General features: G+C 34.0%; 1 protein-coding gene across 1 annotated transcript; it reads right to left on the bottom strand.

Moving 5' to 3' along the window:
• Positions 1-20029: 20029 nt before the first annotated feature.
• LOC122611213 (gamma carbonic anhydrase 2, mitochondrial-like) lies at positions 20030-24923 on the bottom strand. Its single transcript, XM_043784196.1, has 5 exons — positions 24669-24923; positions 23381-23524; positions 21937-22062; positions 21674-21825; positions 20030-20569 (listed from the first exon to the last, which is right to left on the bottom strand). The coding sequence occupies exons 1-5, from the start codon at positions 24781-24783 to the stop codon at positions 20288-20290; spliced, it is 819 nt and encodes a 272-aa protein (XP_043640131.1). The 5' UTR covers positions 24784-24923; the 3' UTR covers positions 20030-20287.
• Positions 24924-26019: the final 1096 nt, after the last annotated feature.

Below are 26019 nucleotides of genomic sequence, written 5' to 3'. Positions count from 1 at the left end.
CAAATTCATCAAATAACCAAGTCCATTAACTATGATGAACCACAAGAAAAGGAGTTGGACTCTTCCACTGAATCTGAGAGTCCAACTGCCATTGAAAAAGCTTTGGATGGACCTGGTAATATCTCCTTTATTGGTTCTGCTTCTACACAACCACCTACTCCTTTGAGTGTGGAAGCACAATTAAAGAAATCAAATGCCGAAGTTCAAAACCTCCTTTTCAGAGTAGAGAACTTATCTCAGTCTCTAACTGCCAACACCAAGTCCTTGACTGATTTGAAGGGTGCTCAAGTCTTTCTTGGGACTGAAATGTCTAAAGTTGCAACAAACGAGGGATTGGTAACTGGGAAGCTGAATGATTTGGTGCTGGCTTGCAATAACATCAGTAGGGCCATCAGGGAAACCTTCCATTTGGCCAAGAGGGATGTTCAAACTTCAGTGGTTGCAAATCTGACATCCTCTGTTAAGATAATTCAGGAAGATATCTTGGCAGTTGGAAAAGAGGTAAATGAATTGATTAAGAGACCCAGTGTTAATGAACAAGAACTTGGGACTTCTGTTGGTGTTGGTTTGGTTGAGAAACTAAAGGCTGAGCTCTCTCAGGATTGGATTGCTCAGATTTTTGCTTCAGTTTCTGAGATGGTTGATGAGGCTGATAAAGCTACAAACAAAAAGGTGGATAAAGTTGTTGAAGAAATTCATACATCCATCTCAGCCCTTGATACATCAGCGAAAAACCAATCAAAATAGCTAGATGAAATTCTGACCCTTCTGAAGAAGGAAAAAGATGTTGCTTCTCCTCCTTCTGCTTCATTCACTGAAGCAGATTGCAAAATGCTGCAAGACTTGAAAGATCAAGAAGCACTAAACCTTAATTCGTCTTTCAGATTAAGGGCTCAGTTTGCTACAATGGCTAAGGGAATTTCTGAAAGCCTAGAAAAGCAGAGTTGGGAACCTCTGAAGACCATGAAAAAGGCCATAGATTTATATGCAAAATTGCTTGCAGAGGTCCCCATAGGGGGAAATAATGTGCCTATTGGTTTGCTTTCAAGTACTCAGAAATTATCCAAGCAACCAGGGAAATAATGTGCCTATTGGTTTGCTTTCAAGTACTCGGAAATTATCCAAGCAACCAAGAAGAAAACTCAGGTATCTTCTGGCAATGCCTTAGTTCTGGGGGAACAAGTTCAGAAGTCTGGTGAACGACCTTAGAAATCTGAAGTTAAACAATCTGAGGTTGTGAAGAAAGATAAGGGCAAGGCCCATATGGTTGAAGAACCCAAGTCCAAAGGTTCTAAGGGTTTTGGACTTATGGTTGGTGAGAATGTGGATGAATATGGTTATCCCCTGCATGATACTGAAGCTGATAGCAAGAAATTAGAGGCTTTGTAGAAGCAAGTCTCTAATCAGTACATTATATGGAGGGAAAACAAGGAAAAAGAAAGGACCCAACACTTGTCTATGGGGTCCCTTGATCATATCGATGTTGCAACTCTTAGTCTTATACTTGAAAGATATCAGAAGATTAAAAATGATCCAAGAGTGCAGAAAGCTGTGTCAGAAATGGGTGATTATGAATATGGGGTAAATTACTCTCCTTTAGAACAAAAGCTAGACCATCTCACTTTTAAGTTGTCTGTTGAAGACTTGGTGAAAAATAGGGAAAAAGAGATGGCAATCAAAAGGAAAGAAATTCTGGCTGGAGTTCTGAAGACTGAGAAAGAATTGGCAAGGCCACCCACAAAGCCCAAAGTGACTGGACCTAGATCTTCAAGGAAACAAGCTCGTGATGCTGACCTTTCAACCTTCAAACCAATGTCTGATGCTGCTGCTCAGATCCAGAATAAACATGAAAAGGATCAATATGAGCATTACATGAAACACAGATCCAATCCTGCCAAGATTTTAGATATTGATGTTGTTAAGGAGGATGGACTGAGATTATTTGATTTGGTGGTGAAAAGAGAAGGAAGGGCAGCAGAAGAGTACAAGCAAGTTTCAGTTCACGAGTTTGGGATTTCTGAGCACAGGGAGATGATCCAAATACTAAAGTCAAAGCCCAAGTCTAATCTAATTGGTTCATGATTGTCAAGAATTCAACAGAAGATGAAGGCAAAGGTGGAGATAGAGGAAAGATTGTTTGGAAAGAAGGATCATTCTCCACTGAAGAGGAAAGCTATTGATGCACCTTCTGGTTCGATGCATGCAAAGAAGTAGTTTACTTTTCAGAATATCATGTACTTGTAAATATTTTGAAATTTATGTACTTGTAACAAACTCTCAGATTTCTATACTGTAAATATGTTACAAGTTGTACTAACCAAGTAGATGATAGGTTTAAGTTAGAAAAACACAAGTAAAATTCTGAGACATCAATGATCTATGAGATGTCTTTAGAAAACTTTTTCAACTTAAATAAACTTGCATTTTAGACTTACAAACATGTATAGATTGAAGTCTAAAAATGCATGTAATATTTCAGAACAAATAGGGAGAATTTGTTAGGTCGAAAAACGACCAAATATAATTTGTTCACATCAAATGACTTTCACACTTAACCTTAAAATACACGATTTAATGAATCTTATTGATTTCCTTAAATGTATCCCAACAAAGTATTGTACGGCCAAGTCCACGTCATCTTGGACTTTGCCTATAAATATAAGGCTTCTCACATTTTGCAAAGTGCTTGAAACTTTGGCATTGCAACTTGTGAGATATACTCTAAGTAATTCTTACGAGTATTTTCAAGTTATTAGATCACTTGTATTTCAAGGTTGTTTAGATATTTTCACAAGTGTGATTATCTTTGTTCCACAACAACCTTTGTATTTTGTTTATATAAATGAATAAAATACATTGAAAAATACACCGTGTCTCAATTGCCTAAATACTTGATTATACATATTACTTATATAGTTTCAGCACTTTGTTTCTTGCATTTACTTTCTGTTGATATCCATATCTGGACCGTATTCTGAACTAGTCATTCTTCTAGTTCAGAATTACTTGCGAGTCGGGTTTACTTGATATACATGTCTTATTTATTGTTTTATTCGACTAACATCTTGTGCAGGGACTCACATTTGATATCAGAGCCTCAAGGTTAAATTTATAAATTCTAAAACCTTTTGATCTCCCAAGATGTCTGGCACCGAAGAAACTGATCCTAATGTTAATGTTAATGCTAAGAATCCTCCACCACCTAATATCAACAACAATATACCTCTGCACGATGTCCATGTCCATTTTCCAAACAATCCTGTTCCAAAATTTGATGGGGACAGTCACACTTGACATCGAAGGCGTGCATGTTAAAATATATTGCTGGTGTTGAAAGACAGTTGACCACCATTCTTTTGGAAGGTCCTTATGTACCCATGAATATATCCACTATTGTCAGAAACCCCGATGGGACTCCTAAAATGATACCTAATGAGAAGGATCATTGGTCTGAGGAGGATCATAGGCTGGCAGATCTTGATTCTAAGCTTTTGAATATGATTCTCTTCGCTGTTCCTGAGAACTTAAAACCCACACTTGTACTTCTTGAAAACTCTAAATTAATGTGGGAGGAACTTGACACAGTTTGAAGGTAAAAAGGAAACAGTTGTCACAAGAAAAGTTGCTTTGAATAAAAAATATGAATCTTTTTTTGCTTACCCAAATGAAACTTTAACTCAGACTAACATCATATTTACAAATCTGGTAAACCAATTGAAAGCTTTGGGTGTTGAAAAAGACAGAAATTTTGTTAGAAAAGTTCTGTGATATTTACAAAGAAATTTTGTTAGAAAAGCTTTGGGTGTTGAGAGCTCAGAGAAGATTCTACCTGATCGAAGATTGAAGCATCACAGTGTAAAAGTACTTACAACACTTTACACTGATTACGAGGAAGCCTTTTTTACTTTACCATGCTTTATCCAGATAATAACATTGTTTCTGGAAAGCTTTTTGGTTAAGTCAAATGGTTGGGAATAAAGTGTGAAATGTCACATCAAATGACTTTTACACTTAACCTTAAAATACACGATTTAATGAATCTTATTAATTTCCTTAAATGTATCCCAACAAAGTATTGTACGGCCTAGTCCACGTCATCATGGACTTTGCCTATAAATACAAGGCTTCTCACATTTTGCAAAGTGCTCGAAACTTTGGCATTGCAACTTGTGAGATATACTCTAAGTAATTCCTACGAGTATTTCCAAGTTATTAGATCACTTGTATTTCAAGGTTGTTTAGATATTTTCACAAGTGTGATTATCTTTGTTCCGCAACAACCTTTGTATTTTGTTTATATAAATGAATAAAATACATTGAAAAATACACCGTGTCTCAATTGCCTAAATACTTGATTATACATATTACTTATATAGTTTCAGCACTTTGTTTCTTGCATTTACTTTCTGTTGATATCCATATCTGGACCGTATTCTGAACTAGTCATTCTTCTAGTTCAAAATTACTTTCCAGTCGGGTTTATTTGATGTACTTGTCTTATTTATTGTTGTATTAGACTAATATCTTGTGCAGGGACTCACAAGAATGATATTATATATAAAATAAAATACGAATAACTTTTATTGAAAAGTGGTTTTATTATTATTTGAAATATTCATTTTAATTGTATTTGGTTCGTAAGAGATATGGGCAGAGCCAGGTGCTCTTATTTTACGACGGTAGGGATGATTGCTTCTGATAAGCCTAAGACGAATGTAATGGACAACCCTTTGACGATCACTTTCCGTTTGCGTTAATTTGTTATATAACAACGATGTAATATTAAATCTATTTAAAGCATGTTTATGGATTGTAATAATATAATTTCAAAGAAACATTATCTTCTTATTTTATAAAAAATGATATCAAATTATTAATTTAAACTACAATAATTATCTATTCAATAAATTAACATAATATTACCATGACTAATGTCATCAAATATTACCTTATCTACTTTCTGTTCATAATAAAATCAGACACAATTATAAATATAAAATTCACATATAATTAATGACAATATAATGATACCAAATGTACCCTTTTAAATCACAATTTAGCAAAAAATTAAAATGCTCATTTATATAAATTATTTTACATGTAAGGCTTTTATATAATTTCAGCTTGTTAATTTGAAGTGACATGAAAAACAACATTGCAACAACAAAATTGTTACATTATTACCAACAGAATAGAACAAATATGAATCCTTACGTTGAAATTGTATTGTAGATTCTTATCCAAGACTTGTATCATTTGATGATGTCATGTGAATCAATTTTTTTACAGCGATTTGTTTCTTAAAATTCAATGGCAGAATCGTTCATCCCTAATGGTCCTTGAGTCCATTTTGGGATGAATGCCACCGTAGGTATTACACTGAAAACCCCATAATAGTCCGCTAAACGATACGATAACTATTTAGGGGTAAAATCTTCACCCTCTTAGTTTGAACCAAGGTTTCTCTAGACCATGCTTCACCGGGAGACTTAGGATACCGATAGGGTAAAATCTTATTGTAAATATAGACATACTAAAAAGGCCAATTATTGTAATTGTGGACGTATGCAAGTTATTATTTTATTTAAACTTCATTTAACATACTTTTTGAATCAACTATTTTCAAATTTATATGTATCTAGTAAAATGTAAATTTATTTTATTAAATAGATATTGATATATTTTATTAGTTATATAAAACAGAAGGACTAATATTGTGTGAATTTAATAATACATTTGGTATTGATATAATTATTTTGATTTAGAGGTTGTAATTAAAAGTCCAAACGCATCTATCGATCTTTGTTTTTTCATAAAAGAATTTAGAACTTAACGTTTAGATCATGGTTAAATTGATGCACGAAGATTCACGAAACATTTAATGCACGATGTTTTTCATTATGCACGGTGATTTCAGTAAACAGAGACCAATTGATTATTTGTTTTAATTTAATGTTTGTTTCATTTTATCTAAAATCTATATACATATATAGGGAAGGGAATATGAGGCTGTTAGACATCTAAGTTGGGTAAAAAAACCACTCATATATCATTTTTTAAACCATAAAAAACATAATTAGTATGTGAGGGGTTTTTTACCTAAGTTGGGTGCATAACAGCACCACCTTCACTTTTCTCATATATGTATATATAATATTGTAGATACACCTAATAATCTTGATATAGAAACAATTTATGAATAGGCCCGATTAAAACAACGTATGTTAGACCCTCCGCTGCCGAATAATCCACACCTTTCAAATAAAAGTGACGGAAGGAATGAAATTCCTTCCTCCATTCCCAAGAAATGGAGATTACATCAAATGATGAAAGTTTTACGTTCCAACGAAATGAGATTCCTTATCGTTGAACAACCAAAGATAGAAAATTTTTTTGAAACAGTGATTTGGGGAGGGTGTTTCGTCAAACAAGTTTTCGCAAAATTTTTTTTATAGAAGTGGGTAAACCGGCTTTTCAAAAGCCGGGTTCAAAAAAGTTGGGTCGAAACCGGCTTTTCAAAAGTCGGGTTCAAATAAGAGACTTTGAAACCGCCTTTTCAAAACCCGGGTTCAGATAAAGCAGGTGGTACAGTGACGAGCAACAGAAAGCAACAGTGGACGACGATGGCACTAACTTCGAAACCGGTTTTTGAAAAGCCGGTTTCGAACTTTGTATATAAATATATTTCCTCTACAAACCATATATGTGTATATATACGAGTAGAAGAAGAACAAGTCAATAAATTCAAAAAAAAAAAAATGGTAGGTCAAACATCTTCTGATAGTGGTGCATACCCAAATATCACTAGGAGTGGAGCCTGGCAATCCATTCAGTCTCACATGGTTGCCGATTTCAAGGTTCAAAAGGACGTGGAAGACATAATTGATGGTTTAAAAGAAAGAAAGTCGGCCTTCGAGGCCGAACTTGCAGAACGTAACACAGTGATCAATCCGAATAAAATAGACAGAAGGTATTTGATGTATCTGTAGTCTAAGGTCGAATGGATGAAACTAACCATTACGAATGATACACGGTCATCCCATATTAACTGAACTACAATTGGGTTGAATGATGATAAAGATGCCATTTTTTATAAATATAACTATGAAAGTGTTTGAAATGTTATCTGAAAATATTTGTTGAAATACTGATAATGATTCAAGATACATCACATATACTATATATAGATGAATAATGAATTAGGTTTACATGTGGTTGTTAGTCCCTTAGCCACCGGATCTACGAGATTAGATAACTAATGTTTGAGTGCGGAAAATCTCGAACACTAGCAATCAACAATATTCGGTAAACCGAATACACGAACAGGAACACTAGCAATCAACAATATTCGGTAAACCAAATACACGAACAGTGAACAGTACACGAATGAAATAACGAAGCCTTGTATTAATTCGGTAATAACGATTACAATTAACACACGAGCTCACAAAATACCGAAACACGAACTAGAGAGATTAACCTTAAGCATAAGGTTTAATCTCCTATTTATACTAATCTAATATGGACCGAACCTATACCTCAAGACACGAATCCATGAATATTTCGGCCCATTTAGGTCTAGCTAGACCTCCAAGGTCGACCTAGACCAATCCTAGATCATCCTAGACCATTCTAGTTACCGATTATGAAAAACTTGGTCGTTCATGACCTTATTACATATAAAATAAAACGTTTAACTAATTACATATACAAAAATAATCAAGACAACATTTCTCGGATGCGGTTGTCACAAGGCTATGCTCCAACAAACCCCCCCCCCCCCTTGACATCAGCATCTTGAAATTTCAGTTGTCTTTAGAATCTTCAGCAGCGACAATCTTCAAACATGTTTAGCATACATCTTATCTTTCAACAACTATTTCACCGTTAGTTGATACTGTTGAACTAATCTTCGACTACATCCCATGGACATCATCTTTGTATTATCTAACTTCATAAGGTCTTCCTTACATAGATTAGCCAAATGAAGAGGCTCATAGACTCTGAGAAGCTCATTTGAATTATCATCTTCAACCACAGCTTCAAAAGATTTGACGTCCATCCTCCAAAACTTCATATTTATCAAAATATTCGGCTCAAATTTCTTCATCGGAACTTCTTGTAAACATTCAATTTCATTAAAAACCATTCGTCCTTTCGGCTTCTTAGTAACCGGGTCGACTTCATTTGGTTTAATCAACAGTTGAACCTTCTGAGGACGAAAATGTCAATAATATCCTTCACTTGCCTCCCTCTTCATCAAATCAACAAAATGATTAGCAAGTGGACTATTGCCATAATTGTAAAAAGGCACTTTTGTAATATCAACAAAATCCCTTTTTGGCAACGTACTCAATGCTTTCTTACTTATAGGAAAATACATGACTCCTAAAGTTCTCTTTATAGCAAACTTTTGAATTTCTAGATCATAAAACAAGCTCAAAATACGTCCATTTGTGCTTGGTAAAGAAGAATCTTTTACTTTGCTTATGTAGAGAATCTTAGAAGCTTTCTTAATTTTGTTTTCATGACACTCTTCTTCATCAGAAATTCCTTCACGAAAAACTTTCTTTCGTACCTTTCTAATCAGAGAATCTTGATATGCCTTCACAGGCTTAGTTTTTTGATAGACAACTTCAACAACATCAGTCTCAACATCTTCAGTACCAACGATCTCATCATTAGAAATGATTTGATCTAAATCAACTTCTTGATCATTTGGAAGATTTTCATCATTGAAAATCGTTAACAGATCATCCATAGAAGTGGATACCTTATCAAATTCTTCAGCTTCAGCATTCTGCCCATTTTTAGAATCTTGAGCACTCTCAGAAGCATGAGACTCCCCCTGAAATGTTACTACACCTTGAGCTTGAGATGTTGTAGAAAATGGCATCTCACGACTGCCAGGTGCATTAGGATCATTGTCTCCATCATCACGACGAGGATTATCAGTTCTACAAGAATGAGTAGGCACATCACTCCCCCTAGATGCCTTTTTCGTATACAACTCAGCGATCAATCTCTGGACCAAATTCCTTAAGACTGTAACTTCAAGCTACAACTCGGAAACATTAGTCTCAAGCTGAGTAATACGCTGAGCATTAGTTATCTCAGTAACATTGGGTAATAAAGAAGACCTCAGCGGAGAATGCATAGAAGTTGTAGTGTCAGAATCAGAAAACGACATTGAAGAAACCACAGTAGAAGCCACAGCAGATGTAACAGGAGATAAATACACCAAAGTATTCTGACGAGCCGTAGCTTTAGACCGTTTGCGGACACGCAACTTTGCAATTACTTTCCCAGAAGATTTATCAAGTTCAGCAAGTTCGGCAGAAGTCGGTCGATACTCAGAACCATCATCATCAGAAGGTCCAGAGGTCCCACTAGAGGACGAACCATCATGTACCGGCTGAGGAGATCCAGTTCCCGAAGAATTAGATACTGAACTTGGTATGCTTGATCTTGGAACAACTCCATCATCTTCATTCTGCAAAAGACACTCTGGATCAATTCCTGAAGAACCTGCATCCACAGACATAGAAACAGTAAACAGGGTAAAAACAACATCATAATCAAATAGTGCCCCGTGTCCATCATGACCTTCAGGTTTATAACTCGAAACAACAATATCGAAAACCCATTGAACCTCACGAACTCTTTTGTTCCAGGCTCGCTTAATCGATGAATCAGACTTATAACCAATAAAGTATCCCTCGTCAACTTTCTCACCGAACTTAGGTTGATCTCTAGTCTTCAACAATGTAAACCAAACCTTCGAAATCCTTACAAATGAGTCGATTGGTTTTTATAAGACAAGGAACCAAAAGGAAGCTTACTTGATCGGCAAGAAGGTCGAGCTAGCCCTTGGTCGAGCTAGACCTTGGTCGAACTTGAGTTTGAACGAGCGGCTCACAATTGTTGAAATTCTAACCCCGAACCAATACACGATCCAAAGCTCTTGATACCAATTGTTAGTCCCTTAGTCACCGGATCTACGAGATTAGATAACTAATGTTTGAGTGCGGAATATCTCGAACACTAGCAATCAACAATATTCGGTAAACCAAATACACGAACAGGAACACTAGCAATCAACAATTTTCGGTAAACCAAATACACGAACAGTGAACAGTACACGAATGAAATAACGAAGCCTTGTATTAATTCGGTAATAACGATTACAATTAACACACGAGCTCACAAAATACCGAAACACGAACTAGAGAGATTAACCTTAAGCATAAGGTTTAATCTCCTATTTATACTAATCTAATATGGACCGAACCTATACCTCAAGACACGAATCCATGAATATTTTGGCCCATTGAGGTCTAGCTAGACCTCCAAGGTCGACCTAGACCAATCCTAGATCATCCTAGACCATTCTAGTTACCGATTATGAAAAACTTGGTCGTTCATGACCTTATTACATATAAAATAAAACGTTTAACTAATTACATATACAAAAATAATCAAGACAACATTTCTCGGATGCGGTTGTCACAAGGCTATGCTCCAACAGTGGTATTAGGGTTTCACCATCTCCTGACACGTGTTAGGGTTTTGGACGAAACCGGCTTTTCAAAAACCGGTTTCAGGCTTTAGTCACATCGCACTGTACCAGTCAAAGATGCTCTGCAAGTTTCCACTGTTCCACCTGCTTTCTTTGAACCCGGATTTTGAAAAGCCGGTTTCAAAGTCTCTTTTTTGAACCTGGTTTTTGAAAAGCCGGTTTCAACCAAACTTTTTTGAACTCGGCTTTTCAAAAGCCGGTTTACCCGCTTCTATAATTTTTTTTTGCGAAAACCTGTTTGACAAAACACCCTCTCCAAATCACTGTTTCAAAATTTTTTTCCCAAACATAATACAAAATGGAATTCAATGTCAATTTCATCAAATTCACTAGCAAACACGACCTAAACATATATGAATATTTTTTTTTATCAAAATAAACATACATATAATATCATAATTACTAAAATATGTTTAATCCAATAAAATCTTGTAAATACATTATTTATCATACTCAAATATACCAAACATATATTACTTCATATTTCATAAGTTCTGTCGTTAACCATTCAAATTTTGTTTACACCAAAATATGTATACACACTTATGTATTTACAAGATCTAAAATCTAGTAGTCTAGTAATACAATATATGAGTATATATATATGTTTAGTACGTTATTTAGATTATATCATCGTTAAAATCTATAGTAATAATGGTTTATATAAATCACAATAACACAACCATTGGTAGTGGACTATACACCAACGTGGCTATCATTGTCCATGGAACTATGGGAGTTTGACATATTTTGGAGCACGCATGCAGTTATAATCCTGCACCTATTTGCCTCTTAATTAATCATTAATTGTAACACCACAATAAAACGGAATTAGGGGTATCAAAAAGAAGCACCACATGAAAATTACATAAAGCAACCAATCTAAATGAAAATCTTAGCTCAAGTGCACCAAGAAATACGCATACATAAACCAAATATCATACAATCATATCAAACTATCCATGCATCTAGTACAATCGTTTAAACAAAAAAAACAATTATTCATCCCTCAATATAGGGAGCATTCAGGTCATCGACCTCGAGAATCAAGTTTAATTAAGAAAGCGCATATTCTTGATATAATCTAACAAAAGATGCGCCGCTTCCTCGATTCCATCCAAGCTAGCCTCCAATCAACCCTAATTCTTAGCATTTACTTGGTCACCTGAAAAGTATACTAAACCAATGAGCTCGTAGATTTAAGCATCAAAATCAAGTATCAAGTATCAAATGTGCCGATAACAAGTCGTACGATAACAAGAGAGAGCTGATCAAATCACATACCCTAAGCTCTTATAGTAAGGCACATGGAATCACTACAATAGCTTCACAAGATCATACACAACACACAAATATATTAAACACCAAGATCACTACTTATAATTACCATAGTGAATGTTCATCAAGCTTACAAGTCTCGTTGGACACACGATTGGCGACGTGTACACAATCAAGCTCACAAGTCCCCAGAGGACACTAAATCGTGCGGAATCATCAAGCATCTTCAAAATATCCAACTAACGAAAAGGAGTGTCATGGACACATACTTAAGTAATTTAATTAGTTCTTATATCCACTACAAAAAATATTGCATTTAGCCACACTTTTAGTGAGTGTGAACAAATTAAAAATTTTGTCACATTTTTTTGTGTGTAAAAATATATAGAAATAAAAGTGTGTATAAATTTCTCCACACTAAAAAGTGTGTAGAATTAAAAGTACACGCTTTTTAGTGTGAAACTTTCATAATTATTTTGTAACACCTCATTTGTCCACGCTAACTTTTTAGTTACCGTGGACAAATGAGGTGTTATAAAATAATTATGAAAGTTCATACTAAAAAGTGTGAACTTTTAGTTTTACACACTTTTATTTCTACATATTTTTACACATATAAAAACGTGACAAAATTTAATTTATTCACGCTAACTAAAAGTGTGAACAAATGCAACATTGTTTGTAGTGATCATTGTACCACAAGGAATATAGACACTAGTTTTATTAAAAAGTACATTTTTCACCCCAAAGTCATCAAGGATGGGGGCTACGAAACTCACATTAGCTTTGAAGAACGTTAAGCAAATAAACTTAAGTGAGTGAGCGATGAGCACGACGATCACAACCTACTATAATAACAATATCATCACGGAGTATCCTACATTATGTTACACGACACCCTAGGCTAAGCCAAGATACCCCACGATCGATAATCAACCGAACGACAAAAGGAGAGAAACCTGAAAAACTAAAGGATCGTAACATACATCGGGCCTGGCGTATGTTACGCTGGACTGCCGTAACTTACGTCGGACCCTGTGTACTTTAAAGTGGTCTAGAAAAAGGCATTTTGTTGTAAATGGAGGAGTAAAACAGAAACGTTGGGCATAAAGTAAAATCAAGAGCGGCATAATCAGGAAGACAACACAAGAAACTAAACCCAAAATCACCAAATCGACCATTTCGATTAGAAGGCGTCACCTTAACCGCAACGAGGGGGATGCCGAAGGCAGGGCTAGTGACTGGAGTGACTAAAGAATGGGAAGAAGGTAGCTAGCAGCTTCCATAGCTTTCTTGAAAAGCGTACTTGCTTTAACAACGGAAAGAGGTTCCTTCAGCGGTTCTTTGAATCTGGTTATCAAACTTTGACACAACCAAAAACTAGTATAACAAAGCCATAAAAACATACATTTCACAAACCTACTACCAATATCTCAATCTTTGATTCAAAACCCGTTATTAAGCTAAAACACACATTTTACACCTAAATCGGCCACCAATCATTTATATCTACAACAAGGAAGTAAGCTACTATGTAAAAGGGACATTTTGAGCTAAAAAACATTTACCAATCCGACCCACAACTTTAAATCTGGTTTTGGAGCTTCAAAAAGGATGAACACTTGATTATACCCAAAGATCTTGAAGTTTGGAAGATAAGAATTATTATTAAATACTTTCAAAAACTTTTGAAGTTAATACAAGCCTTGGATCCGAAAACTATGAAGAAATATGAAGACTGTGTTTGTGTGTGTGTTTTCTTGCACTAGAGAGAAGGAGAGGAAGGAATAAAGTAAAGAGAGATGGAAGAGCGAAAATGAATGGGTGCAGAGGGGGTTTTGGCACACAAACATACTCACCACGTACCACACACTAGCTAGTTACAACCTTACGGAGTTACGGGTATCCCGACTAAACACGTAAAAGTAACGTATCACCAATTACGCTAAGGAACATAAAATCAACTCGCCATTTATTAATCACATAACTTCTCATAGTGTTGATATTACAAATAACTAATATAGTTAACAAAAGTCAAAGAAGTCAACGAGGTCAAAACTCATGGGTGTTACATCAATCTCTCCCGAATTAGATTTAGAATAATAATGATACATTATCTACAAGAAACTATAATTTATTATTACGAATATTTTCTAAACAAGTCATTGAATATCATGCCTAAATATATGAGATTTTTTTCCTCATTTGTTTAATGTATAATAATAATTTAAGTAAGACAAATGAAGCAGTTCAACTCCTAGATGTATCTATGGCTCCTGTCACAAGTTTTGAGTTTGACTCTCTGTGACAAATCTAAGTTTTTTTTTTTAATTAATTGTAACAACTCGATTGGCTGTTCATAAAATAAAAATATAAAAGACCGAAAAGGATAAATGAGAGACTGTTTTAGCATGGAAGTAGTGTGAGCAGTTGCCCTCATTGTAATTTTGATATAACATAAAGTTTTTTAACTTAGGGGACGTCTGGAATTTTATCTTCTAAAATATATATTTTTTAAAAAACTAATGGAGAATAACTATATATATAACAAATTAATGGTAAAACTCCACATTAGGAAAACCACTAATCAGTCCGCCTGCAGGCACGATTGAAGTGAAGGTTTCAAGTCTTGAATGTCGGGATCGGACATCGAAAGGTTTCAAAGTCTATTAGGGAAGCGCCCCCCCCCCCCCCCCCCCCACCACTGGTATTGGTAGCCCTCTCTCATGGATGAAGCTCTTTAATCCAAACCTTCATTAATTGACTCCTATGTCGATCCTTCAACATTTAAAGGTATAATTTTTAAGCCTAATGGAAAAACTCCACATTATGGGAAAAACCACTAACTAGTCTGCGTGCAGGCACGACAACAAATTAATGGTAAAACCTAAGGCACCTTTAAATTTGAATTTGGATCTCCTTAATCCAAACCTTCATTAATTGACTCCTATGTTGATCTGCAACATTTAAAGGTAAATTGCATAATACTTGTTAGGGAAGATATTGAAAAACTAAACTCAACCTAAACCTAAAGACTACTCTTAGTTTTCTTTTTAATACTTTATGCTCCTTCCCAAACTGATTTATTTATACGGAATATTAGTTGATTACTTGGACTTAATAATGAGAATTTGTAATCATAACTGAAATATTTAAATCAACTAATCAGCTATCAACACACAAAGCCACAAATTTAATAATTGCTTTCTTTTTAATAACGTATAACACTATAATGCATATTGACTTTAATTTATCAAGTTGCATGATAGTTTTTAAACCGTAAAATCATTATTCATGTGGATAGTAAAAAAAAAAGGTTCGTATTATAATGTGGTTATATTGGAGAAGAATTGAAAGAAGAGATGAGTCGAGAGATAATTCTATTATTGAAGATCAATTAGAGTTACAACATAGTATTGTATTTATAGGCTTTATAAAACATTCTAGATACAATGATTCTAATATGGAAAATGAATATCCATCACAATATAAATTCATGATAGTTCGAAACTGTTTTTATAAAGATAAAAAGCACAAAAAGGAGTCAAATGATATTTTTGTCATTGGTTGGTTTCGAAATAAATGCGACAACATAAGAACATTTCATATGCTAAATGTTGTCAAATTGTGGGCCTTGTTTTGGCACACTATCACAATTACATATTTATGCTCATTTTGCAGGTCCCTCTATATACATTGATGTTCATGAGCGTGAGGTTGTAATAATGTGGGTCAACTTCGTTTCCTTTATTTTTAAGGAAAAATACATAAAAAATAACTTATTTACCTAAAATTCCTAAAAACAAGTATCTAAAATTCCTAAAAACAAGAACCTATTTTGTTTTCGTCTATTTAAAAGATCCAGTTTTCATAAATTTTTTAAAAAGAGAAACATCGTTAGTTTTCGACGCCAGGAACCCATTAAGTGACAATCTAAGATTTTTTCAGCAAACCAAAACCATCCCCACCCAAAATCCCTCCCTTCCCATCAATTAATCGATCGGAATTTGGCCCAGAAGTGGCCGGAATTGGAGTTGGTTCGGCAGGGAGAGATTTAGGGTTTTTACCTAACTTTTCAATTGAAACATCCCTTGGCTCGCGATCTGACCTTTTTCCATCAAACCAAAAACTTCCCCAGCCCTAATCGCCCCTCCCTTGCCTTCAAATGATCGGAATCTGGTTGAACAGGCCGGAATTGGTGACGACAGTACGGTGGTGGGTGTTTTTTGTGGCGGCTGCAAAGGGGGAAAACTCTCCTCAATTGAATTCGATTTTGATGATGATGATCTAAGATTGTATTTAGATTGAACATATAATTGATTGGCTTCAATATCTTACGTGTTTGATTGATCATGGAGCTTTAATTCACGCAAAACCTCATTGCATCGTCGACCTCAATGTTTATATATTTAGATAGTTTTTCAGATTTTTTTGATTTTAATTTTAGGGTTTAATTTTGGTGGAATTTTTTGGGGGGAAGAAGAATGGGGAAAAATATCCTTTAACGGGTGACATGGCACTTAACGGGTTCTTGGCGTCAAAAACTAACGATGTTCCCCTTTTTAGGAAATTTATGAAAGCTGGATCCTTTAATAGACGAAAACAAAATAGGTTTCCCTTTTTAAGAATTTTAAGTAAATTATCTTTTTATGTATTTTTTCCTTATTTTTATGATTTCACTCCTAATATGTATAAGGGTCAACTTCGATTCATTTATTATAAGATTTTACTCACTATTGATTAACAAACTTATTATCTAACAAATCTACAAATTTTTTTACCGATTAACCTTACGTTATGTCCGTCAAACCAAAATACTCTGTCAAATTCACCTAGTCATGCGTTCCATGACTCGTACCCGGGCCTCCACCAAATGACACAAAGCAAAATCCCTTCTGTAAAAATTCCTTGACCACTGGACCACAACTCAATAGCTATAAATCTAACTTTGAAATGTTTCTATGCGTCTTTCTATAACTTTCATTTTCGGAACTACACCCACATGGCGTACCGATTTATATATCGTATGAAAAATGAAAATTTTATTTTGTGTAGCCGTGAAAGCATAATCCACAACGATTCGTGAGAAGTTTTATATTTCTTGACATAGTTGGTAACTTCAGCATGCTATAAATGAAAAACAATTAGGTATTTTGCAAGATCTTTATCTTTATATATACTAAAAGACAACTGACCTAACTTCAATTGACCAATCAAAACTCTTAATTTTCTTAAATTAAGCTATTAAACATGTGACTAAATTATATTATTTAAATAATAAAAATACAAATTGATCAAATTTATGTTATAAATTACAACTTAATCGACAAGATACATATAGAATTGTTTAATTAATAGTAATTTGAGACCAAATTGGAAACATATATGGGATTAGCTACAACTCTTACGAATAATTATTATTAGAGCTTCATGCTAACTACACAACCAATAACATTTAATTAAGTTAACACATTCACACCTCATAGTTAATATGATTGTCTTAATATCCACTAACTACGTATATATGGATGAATAAATAAGTATGTTTGTCAAACACATTTTGTAATGGAATGAGACCGAATATAAAAAGTTTAGGAAAAGATGTCATTAAAACGGAAGTGATATCGGGGTACAACATTAGGTACAAAACTTATATCCCGAATACCGTAACATAAGAGATTCACATTCAAGTTTAATAGACTAAAGTTCCCAAAAGGTCGTTTCATTTGCAATAACAATAAACAAAAGTCAGGGGTAATCTTTATATATGGTTGATTTGTATCTATATTAATGTCCAGTTTTCACACACGGAAAGTTGTACCTTCAAGGGTTAAATCGAAAAAGGATCTTAAGGTGTTGATATGCGACAAAGTTCGTAAGCCAAAAAAAAAAATGTTGTCTATAAAGAAGTCTAGCAAAAGATTAACGAGGATATGTGATTTTTTTTCCCCTATGATTTAACTTACATTATTTACATTTTAATTTCTCAAATTTTTTTAAATATACTTTTACATACTGACTTAAAATAAGTTTTTTTTGTGTTGCCACGTTGCGTAAACCGCGTGTATTTGACACGGGTCAAAAATCTATATATATTATAAGACAACTGACCTATCTCAATTGACTAATCTCAACCCTCAATTCTCAACATAAATTAAATCAACACATGTCTAAGTTAATTTACACTTTTTGTTTTTACATCGTCAATTTACACTTTAACCCAATTTAAAAATAATTAATAATTTTATTGCAATGTATATCTAATAACAAAATATAGCTAAAAGTTGGAGATGTTACAACATTTAGATTAATACTAATTGATATTTATATAAATATTATATTTTATATTATTAATTGTAATCAAACTAATTTTAATATTGTTGTTATCAATAATTGTAATTAGACTATAATTAGAAAAATCATTGTTGTTAATATTAAGTGAAATCAAACTATATTTAGGATACACATTCTTCATATATAAACTGAACCCTACAAATAAACTCATAACAAACGAAATAATTGAAAATCCCACGAACCAGAGGCTACTTATATTGTTCTTGACAACCATGGTTAACGAAAATAATATAATGTTTTTGCAAGACATCAATGAAAACTCGATCAATTGTGTAATCAAAATTAAGGTATTGTTTCTCTTGAAAAGTTTGTATAGAAGAAATTCTATTATATCATCTAGCCTTTATATGATTTAGCATTCAGTATTAACATTTGAATATCTCAATTTTCCTTTTTTAGTATATTTTTACATTTAATGTATAAATATTTTGTTTGTTCCATATATTAGTTCTTATATTGATAATTTTATAAAACTCGTGTATTTGACACGGGCCTAAAATCTAGTACTAAAACATTTGCTCCAATAAGAATCCTATGACCAGGCAATCAGCTGCTATATTTACCCGAACTTAATTCGATGTGAACATGTTATCATTAGCTATAACAAAATATCAAAATAATTCAGCTTCTTATGATAGTATGATACTTTAATACGTCAATGACTAGTTTATTGAATTGACAAAACTTAATGACCACCCCCCCCCCCCCCCCCCCCCCCCCCCTCCCTCTTCATGCTAGTGGTTGATCGTGTAATACGTCTCCTTGTGGATTACTTGTCTTGGAAATGTGTTGGTAAAATACTGAATATCCTGATACCACTACCAAACCAATACCAGTCTTGAAATTCGGTTTGGTATCTGGTTCTTGGTTTTAGGTGTTTAGGTTTCGGGGTATTTCGGTATCAGTACGGTTATGTACCAAACACTATCCCTAATCATCTCCATGTAGTCGTCAAAAGCTTAATTCTTGAAGTTGTGCTGATTCTAGATTACAATACATTATGACTGCCCTTGTTGAGCCGGGTAATAAAACGTGGTTGACAGTCATTTCCATGGCACAAAATCAATTAACAGTTTAATACATCGGTGTGGTTCGTACAAAACTTTTAGTAGTTTAAGCTTACGCTTATTAAAAACTTGGGCTCATCCATATTCCTCAAATAATTCATCCTTCAAATTATTATAAGAGTTCGATTTTCTTAATCTACTGAGCAAGTAATTGTCAAACTTATAAATTGTTTAAAAATTCTTTTAACTTTTAACCGATAATGATATAAAAGGTTAAAAACCTTACAGGCGATGGAGTTAAGCTGTAATGTTCTTTTTGTGGTCAATATTTCTCGGTCTTTCTCTTATATAACATAGCCACATGGATTCTTTTTTATATACAGAACACTATACTTGATGCTAAATTACTTTCAAGTAGTAATAAAGATGTTCAAGTTCAACTACATTATGTGTTCGATGTACGGATAGTATGCAAAGAAAAACCAGTATCAGATGCTCTTTTCGTAATATCAAAAACGCAACCAACTTTCGTATTGAAAACTTGCCAAAACTACTATTTACACGAAATAACTATAGATTTTGTCTAATAGTCGTTATGATAATCTTTAACAACCCTACAAAGATCTGCAAGATTTCTCGGATTCCTTTTGCATCAGTTCTTTTTTTTTTCCTTCTTTTTTAAAAAAAAAAAAATGGTAGACAATATTTTGTTCAGTTCTTTATTTGCTATCTTTTGCATCATTTGCTTGTGTCCAATCATGGGGACAAAAGTGAAATCCTACTGTATTTGTAATATCATAGAAAGTCAATATTAGTCAAAGAAACACAAACCTGGTGGTGAACTCCAGAAATACATGGATTAATGTTCCATTAAATTCTCTCTTTTAGTCTTTGTAAATTAAAACATGATGATTACCAATGACCACTGACAACAAACATGGTGGAGAAGCAATACCCTCCGTGATTAGGGATCTTTAAACACTCTAAGAGCCTGGCCCAAAAAATTATTGATGAAAGGTGCAGCAACATAAAATATTCATGAGCCCGAAACAAAGGAAAACTAACCGACTTAAGCAGCGGTTTTTTGTGCTTTATCGGGTAGGATATTATCAGGTAAGGTAAGCTCCACAGGTGTTTCACGAACCACACCAATCATTGAATCATACTCTTCGTCTTTTCGTGCAAACTTCTTTCGCAGTGCCTTCTCTAATTCGATCTCCTCGAAGCCCTTGGCATTTTCAGCAGCATGAACCATGGCTAAGTTGGTGTAGTTGGTTGCTGATTGAGAAATGAAGGCTATTTCTTCTTCTGTGAGCTTCCTCATGAACTTGGCTGGATTGCCTCCCCATACCTATTCAACAAAGCAAATTTATTGTCCATAATGACAATTACATGGAAGCGCCTCTTATGGTTCAATCCGCAAATGAGATTGAGCTACTTAAAACTAAAAAAATGCAAGTATAGTTTCTGTCAACTTTTGTTTTAAGGAAGTCTTTCAAAAATACATGTTTAAGGGCCTACTTTATTGATAGATAAGGTGCCAGGTTACCAGATGAGTTATACCAGTACCAACCAACAGGGTCTTTAATCGGATAATAAACTTAAAGTGTAGGCTTTTAACGTTTATTTAAGAGTATATTGCATGCAGATTGCTCTTTGTTTTTTTTTAATTATTTACACTTTTGTATGCCGGCTAATCCTAAGAGCCAATTTCTCATAAAGCGATGGGTGATGGGTGCGTTTGAGAGACTCAAACTCAGATTTAGAAAAGTAGCCGAGTTAAATATTGAACTCAGACGTCATCTGAGAACCTAATTTTGCCATGGAACTAGAGAACATTAAACTTGTCTTGGGACAGGAGAGATGGTTTTAAATTTGTATAGGTAAGTTATGTGGAATTTCAAATCATTTATTTACTAATAAGTACATCTTGCGTTGTCTGATACTTTGATCTCAAACAGCCAAAATGTGTCAAATTAAATATTCACCTAAAAGAATCTAAAAGGTCAAATGAATAAAATGGAGTTAAAAACATGACCAAAGCCTATTTTTAACGCAAGCACTTAAATCATTTTATTCAAAGATAACATTATTACGTTAAGAATTATCTTCTTCTAATAATAACTAAAACATTTATTATCCTATGAATAATTTGACAAAAAGGGGCTATGTGCAAACCCACTTGGCCCGTCTCAAACAGTCAAACTAACTTAAATATGGGGCAATTTCGACTTAAAGCCACTTTGACTTATCACCGCCTGACCATCTACCCACCTCTATTTAAAGGTAATTCTATCTAGAAACATAGAGTTATCTTATTCAATGATACAAAGCAGTATCGGAAATGTCACTACCATAACAAAGTCTTTCAAGAGATGCAGTTCTAGAACATTACAAATTTATGAAATAAATGTGTGCCTGACAATATTACAGAAGTTAGTAAGAAGCTACAAACCTCTCCAAAAGGAATCCTTGTATTTTGCCTGACAAGGGCTCCAGCAGCAACCATTGCATTTTTCTCAACATGAGCTCCATCAAGCAGGGTAGCGCCCATGCCAACAAAAGCCTCATCTTCAACAGTACATCCATGTAAGACAGCACCATGACCTGTTTACAGTTTTCACTACATAATTGTGGCTCTAACTGAAAACTAATTGATGAATATGAGGAAGAAGTGAGGCACATATGGTTCACATTTTGCAGACCAACAAGACTCACCTACGGTAACATTGTTGCCTATTGTTGTTGGCATAACATTCCCGCTTATATTAGATTTGGCTACATGAACAAGAGCATTGTCTTGGATGTTTGTTCCCGATCCAACACTGATACTGTTCACATCGCCTACAGATGGAGCACATGTCAGAGGATAGAGAGAAAAAGAGGAATATGTAACCACATTCTTGCTTTCTATGTTTTCAAAATTTAATCTTTTCTATGTGTTAATGTTCTATTTATAATTTTTCCTCTTTCTATATGAAGCTGCGTAACTAAACAACCAGACATCTGAAACATGGCAATGGATTCACGATTGTTAATTTACTCACATTCCTATAATGTGTTTAATAACTACAGAGACAAAATCGAAAAGTTAAAAAAGGTTGCATGGGGCGAGCGATATTGATTTCAAACAAATTGGCCATCTACAGACAAACGATTACATCACCATCAACAAGAAAAATTTATCTCCTTGAAAATCAGATAAGGTTTTAGTTTCTTATTCCCTCCACAAAATAACGCAACACCGCACTTAAATTAACATAAAGTGTTTATAGGATTGAAAACTTAAATGCCCCTCAATAATGATAATAGAGAATTCCAGTCAAAATTTATGTTACACATCTATTTGTAACGCTTACAAACATGCAAAGATGCCATTCAGATAGTCTTCCTAGAGAGGGAAATGCTGTCTTTAGTTTAGAAGTATACAACACAAAAACTGGTGCATTTAGTGTGGACAGCCGGAGAGCTTCTGAGTTTAAAATATGCAGGCCCCTAATGCCCTATCTCTATGGTTCACATTGTACAATATAACTATGTTTCTGCTCCCTCCCCTCTCTCTCTCTCTCTCTCTCTCTCTCTCTCTCGTACACACACAAATCACCTAACATGATCAGATCAGTGTTGCAGAATTAATCAAAATATCATTAACCCATAATTTGAAGACCACATCAAACCCAAGTTTGCAGCCAACAAAGATATCAGAAGCAAGAACGTGAGTTGGCAACAACATACAAACAAAGCTACATGTCAGGACAATCCTACACTCTTTTTGAAATTTATCATGCTGTGTGCTATAAATAGCCACGTAGCCTTCATTTATAAATAATTCAGTTCCATTCTAAATTCAACATAGAACTTTAAACCTAAAGCTATAGAATATAACACAATCCAGAAATTTCTAATGAGTATATACTACGTATGACACTGCGACTAGATGACCAAAAAGAATGGAAGATATAACAATTGGCTTTTCACCTTACTCCATGAACCTGGACTCATCTACAACTTTCTGACAGATTTATATTTCTTATACATCAAGAATTACAACAGACAACAAAAGCTAAGGAGCATTGACAGTATTGACACCATGGAAGATAGAGAAAAAGTTGAGAAAACATTAAGGTTGCCACACAGGTTTGGTGATAGATTTGTTGCTTACCTCTAAGAACACATCCATACCAAATGGAGGAACCACACCCCACTTGAACATCTCCAATGACTGAAGCACCGGGAGCCACAAACGCATCTTTGTCAATCACGGGGTCTTTATCAAATAAATTCATCAGCGTCCTGTGCCTAGACACTGAAGTAAGATACAAGGTTAAGTTGCTAATACAGTTCAATTTTAAGATTTCACTATAGTATGAATAACATGTGAGATATAAAGAACAAACATAAATTACACCACAACGATAAACGAAATACACCAACAGTCAAGAATGTCAAAAGGTAGCAAAAGGTAGAAGTCACAAGACAAGGTGACTGATTTGAGATTTTCAGCCAGAAGATGCACTATCAAAAAAATCAATCATGGAAACATAGGATAAAATAAATAAAAGTTACAATGAAGATAATTTTTGAACTATTATGTACGTACTTCCAAGGTATTAGAGCATTATAAAACACACTCTAAATGCAAACGGAATTCAACCTTTAATCCAAATGCCTCAAAATTACTTTATTTGTTCATATATTATCCATAAGCAAGTTGACAAGCTCACTGGTAATATTTCCCTGAAGTACATAGCATGGGTCCATTTGCGTTCAAATTGTCACGATCATAAAATTTCTTTAACAAAATAAGTGATGAAAAAGAAACCAGATTACTTATGCGTTACAACAACCAATTAACAAAGCTTACCCTAAATATTTATCCAAGATAATTAGCTTCAGAGTTCAGTCACCATTATAGCAATCAGTATAACACCATTTATTCTTAAAGTCAATGACATGGTATGCAAACAATGCTTGCTATAAACTGCAATTGTCTCGTTTACAATAAAATAATCGGCCACGATTCAAAAACACAAAACTGTTCGACCAGATGATATAATTCAAGACCCAACCTTTCCGTATGGTAAAAAGCTAAGCATAACTTGCTACAATTCCAAATAATCGAGCGATAATAAACACACATAACTACACCTCCAAAATCACCTACTTATCCAAGAGCACCACAACTAACAGATTGAAAAAAAAATTAAAACTTCACATCCTTATCTTTATACAAATCACACACAGTACCTACACATACAGACACACAAAGCTCATAAATTTATCAACAAAATGACCCCATTCAAGTCCACAAACTTCAAATTCAAGACTATCTACAAAACCCATCATTTCAAATTCATTTCCAACCCTAAAATTATTTTGAACTTCTTTTAGGCATTTCAACAAACACATAAAAGGCAATACAAAAATGAGGGTTTGAAGGGGTTTAAAACCTTGTTCTTGAAAGAGATGACTGCCTTGAAGAGTACAGCCGACACGATCAACGGTTTGGCCGGCGACCCGGATCCAAGATCCGACTAGATAGATTGCTCTTCCTAAAGTGCCCATTTACGACAACCCACCTGTTTGTTTTTTCTTAGATTTGCTGATTGAGGTAAAAAGGGTTTCTAGTCTTGTGGCGGTCTTGAGGAGCTACAATTTAGGGGAAAGTAAAAAGAAAACTGAGTTGGTTGACTCGAGTTGTGATTTGCTAGTGTAACTTTCCAGTAAATTATTTTCTTTGTGTTGTTATCACAAATCTTCCATGTGTTTTAAAAATGATACTGACCCCATTTAAATTTTTAGTTTAACTAAGGAAGTTTTTTCTTTTTTAATTTTGACCATAAATATTTTTTTTTACCATAAATATTTTTTTTATCTATTATATAATAGTTGATTAATATTATATTATTAGGGGTGGGCTATTTTGAGAACCATCAAAAAAAAAAAGAACGCGAGAACCAATCTAGGCCATACATCTCATCTCCTTTTTTCTCTCTCATCACTTTCATCCAAATTTTTCAAAACGTTTTATCTCACAAACCGTACATCGTTAGACGAAAAAAAAACCATGGGTAGTCTTAAAATTTCGTCCTCTTTCATTAGAGATGCGACTTGATATACTTTTGACAAACTTTTAAATTTCGAAATTTTTTTTTTTTTTCGAATTTTCTTTTTACCTGCACATGTGTAGGACATACCATACCTACACATGTGTAGGATATGTATGATGTATACCCTACACATGTCATGCACATGTGTAGGATTATCGCTAAAAAAAAAATTAAAAAAAAATTAAAATTTAAAAGTTTGTCAAAAGTATATCAAGTCGCATCTCTAATGAAAGAGCACGAAATTTTAAGACTACCCATGCTTTTTTTTTCGTTTAACGATGTACAGTTTGTGAGATAAAACCATTTGAATGAATTGGGTGAAAATGAGGAGAGAGAAAAATAAATATCATCAAGATCAAAATCAATGGCCAGGATTGGTTCTCGCGTTCTTTTTTTTTTAAGGGTTCTCAAACTAACTTTCCTCTATATCATTAAAAAGTATATATTATTAACTTAATCCGTTCATATATTTTATATCAAATATTATATAACATAACTAAAAATAACTATGTTCAAAGTTCAGAAGATAAAAATTTAAAAGTTAAACTAGGACATATAAAATGAAATGGACCGTTACTCATTTTTATTGTAGGTAAATATCTATAAGCTCTCATTTTGCATCAAAGTTCATCATTTCGTTTATTTTTCATTACTTATCCAATTATCTCCGTGAAATCCGTCACGTTTTCAC

The sequence above is a fragment of the Erigeron canadensis genome, chromosome 8, assembly GCF_010389155.1.
Source record: "Erigeron canadensis isolate Cc75 chromosome 8, C_canadensis_v1, whole genome shotgun sequence".
In the NCBI taxonomy this organism is placed as follows: domain Eukaryota; kingdom Viridiplantae; phylum Streptophyta; class Magnoliopsida; order Asterales; family Asteraceae; genus Erigeron; species Erigeron canadensis.
This window is presented reverse-complemented; position numbering and strand designations above follow the sequence as displayed.

Coding starts and splice junctions, on each gene's coding strand:
- LOC122611213 (XM_043784196.1), bottom strand. CDS start 24,783: ATGGGCACTTTAGGAAGAGCAATCTATCTAGTCGGATCTTGGATCCGG. Junction 23,525..24,668: donor TCATCTCTTTCAAGAACAAG/GTTTTAAACCCC, acceptor ATCTTACTTCAG/TGTCTAGGCACAGGACGCTG. Junction 22,063..23,380: donor GTATGGATGTGTTCTTAGAG/GTAAGCAACAAA, acceptor CTCCATCTGTAG/GCGATGTGAACAGTATCAGT.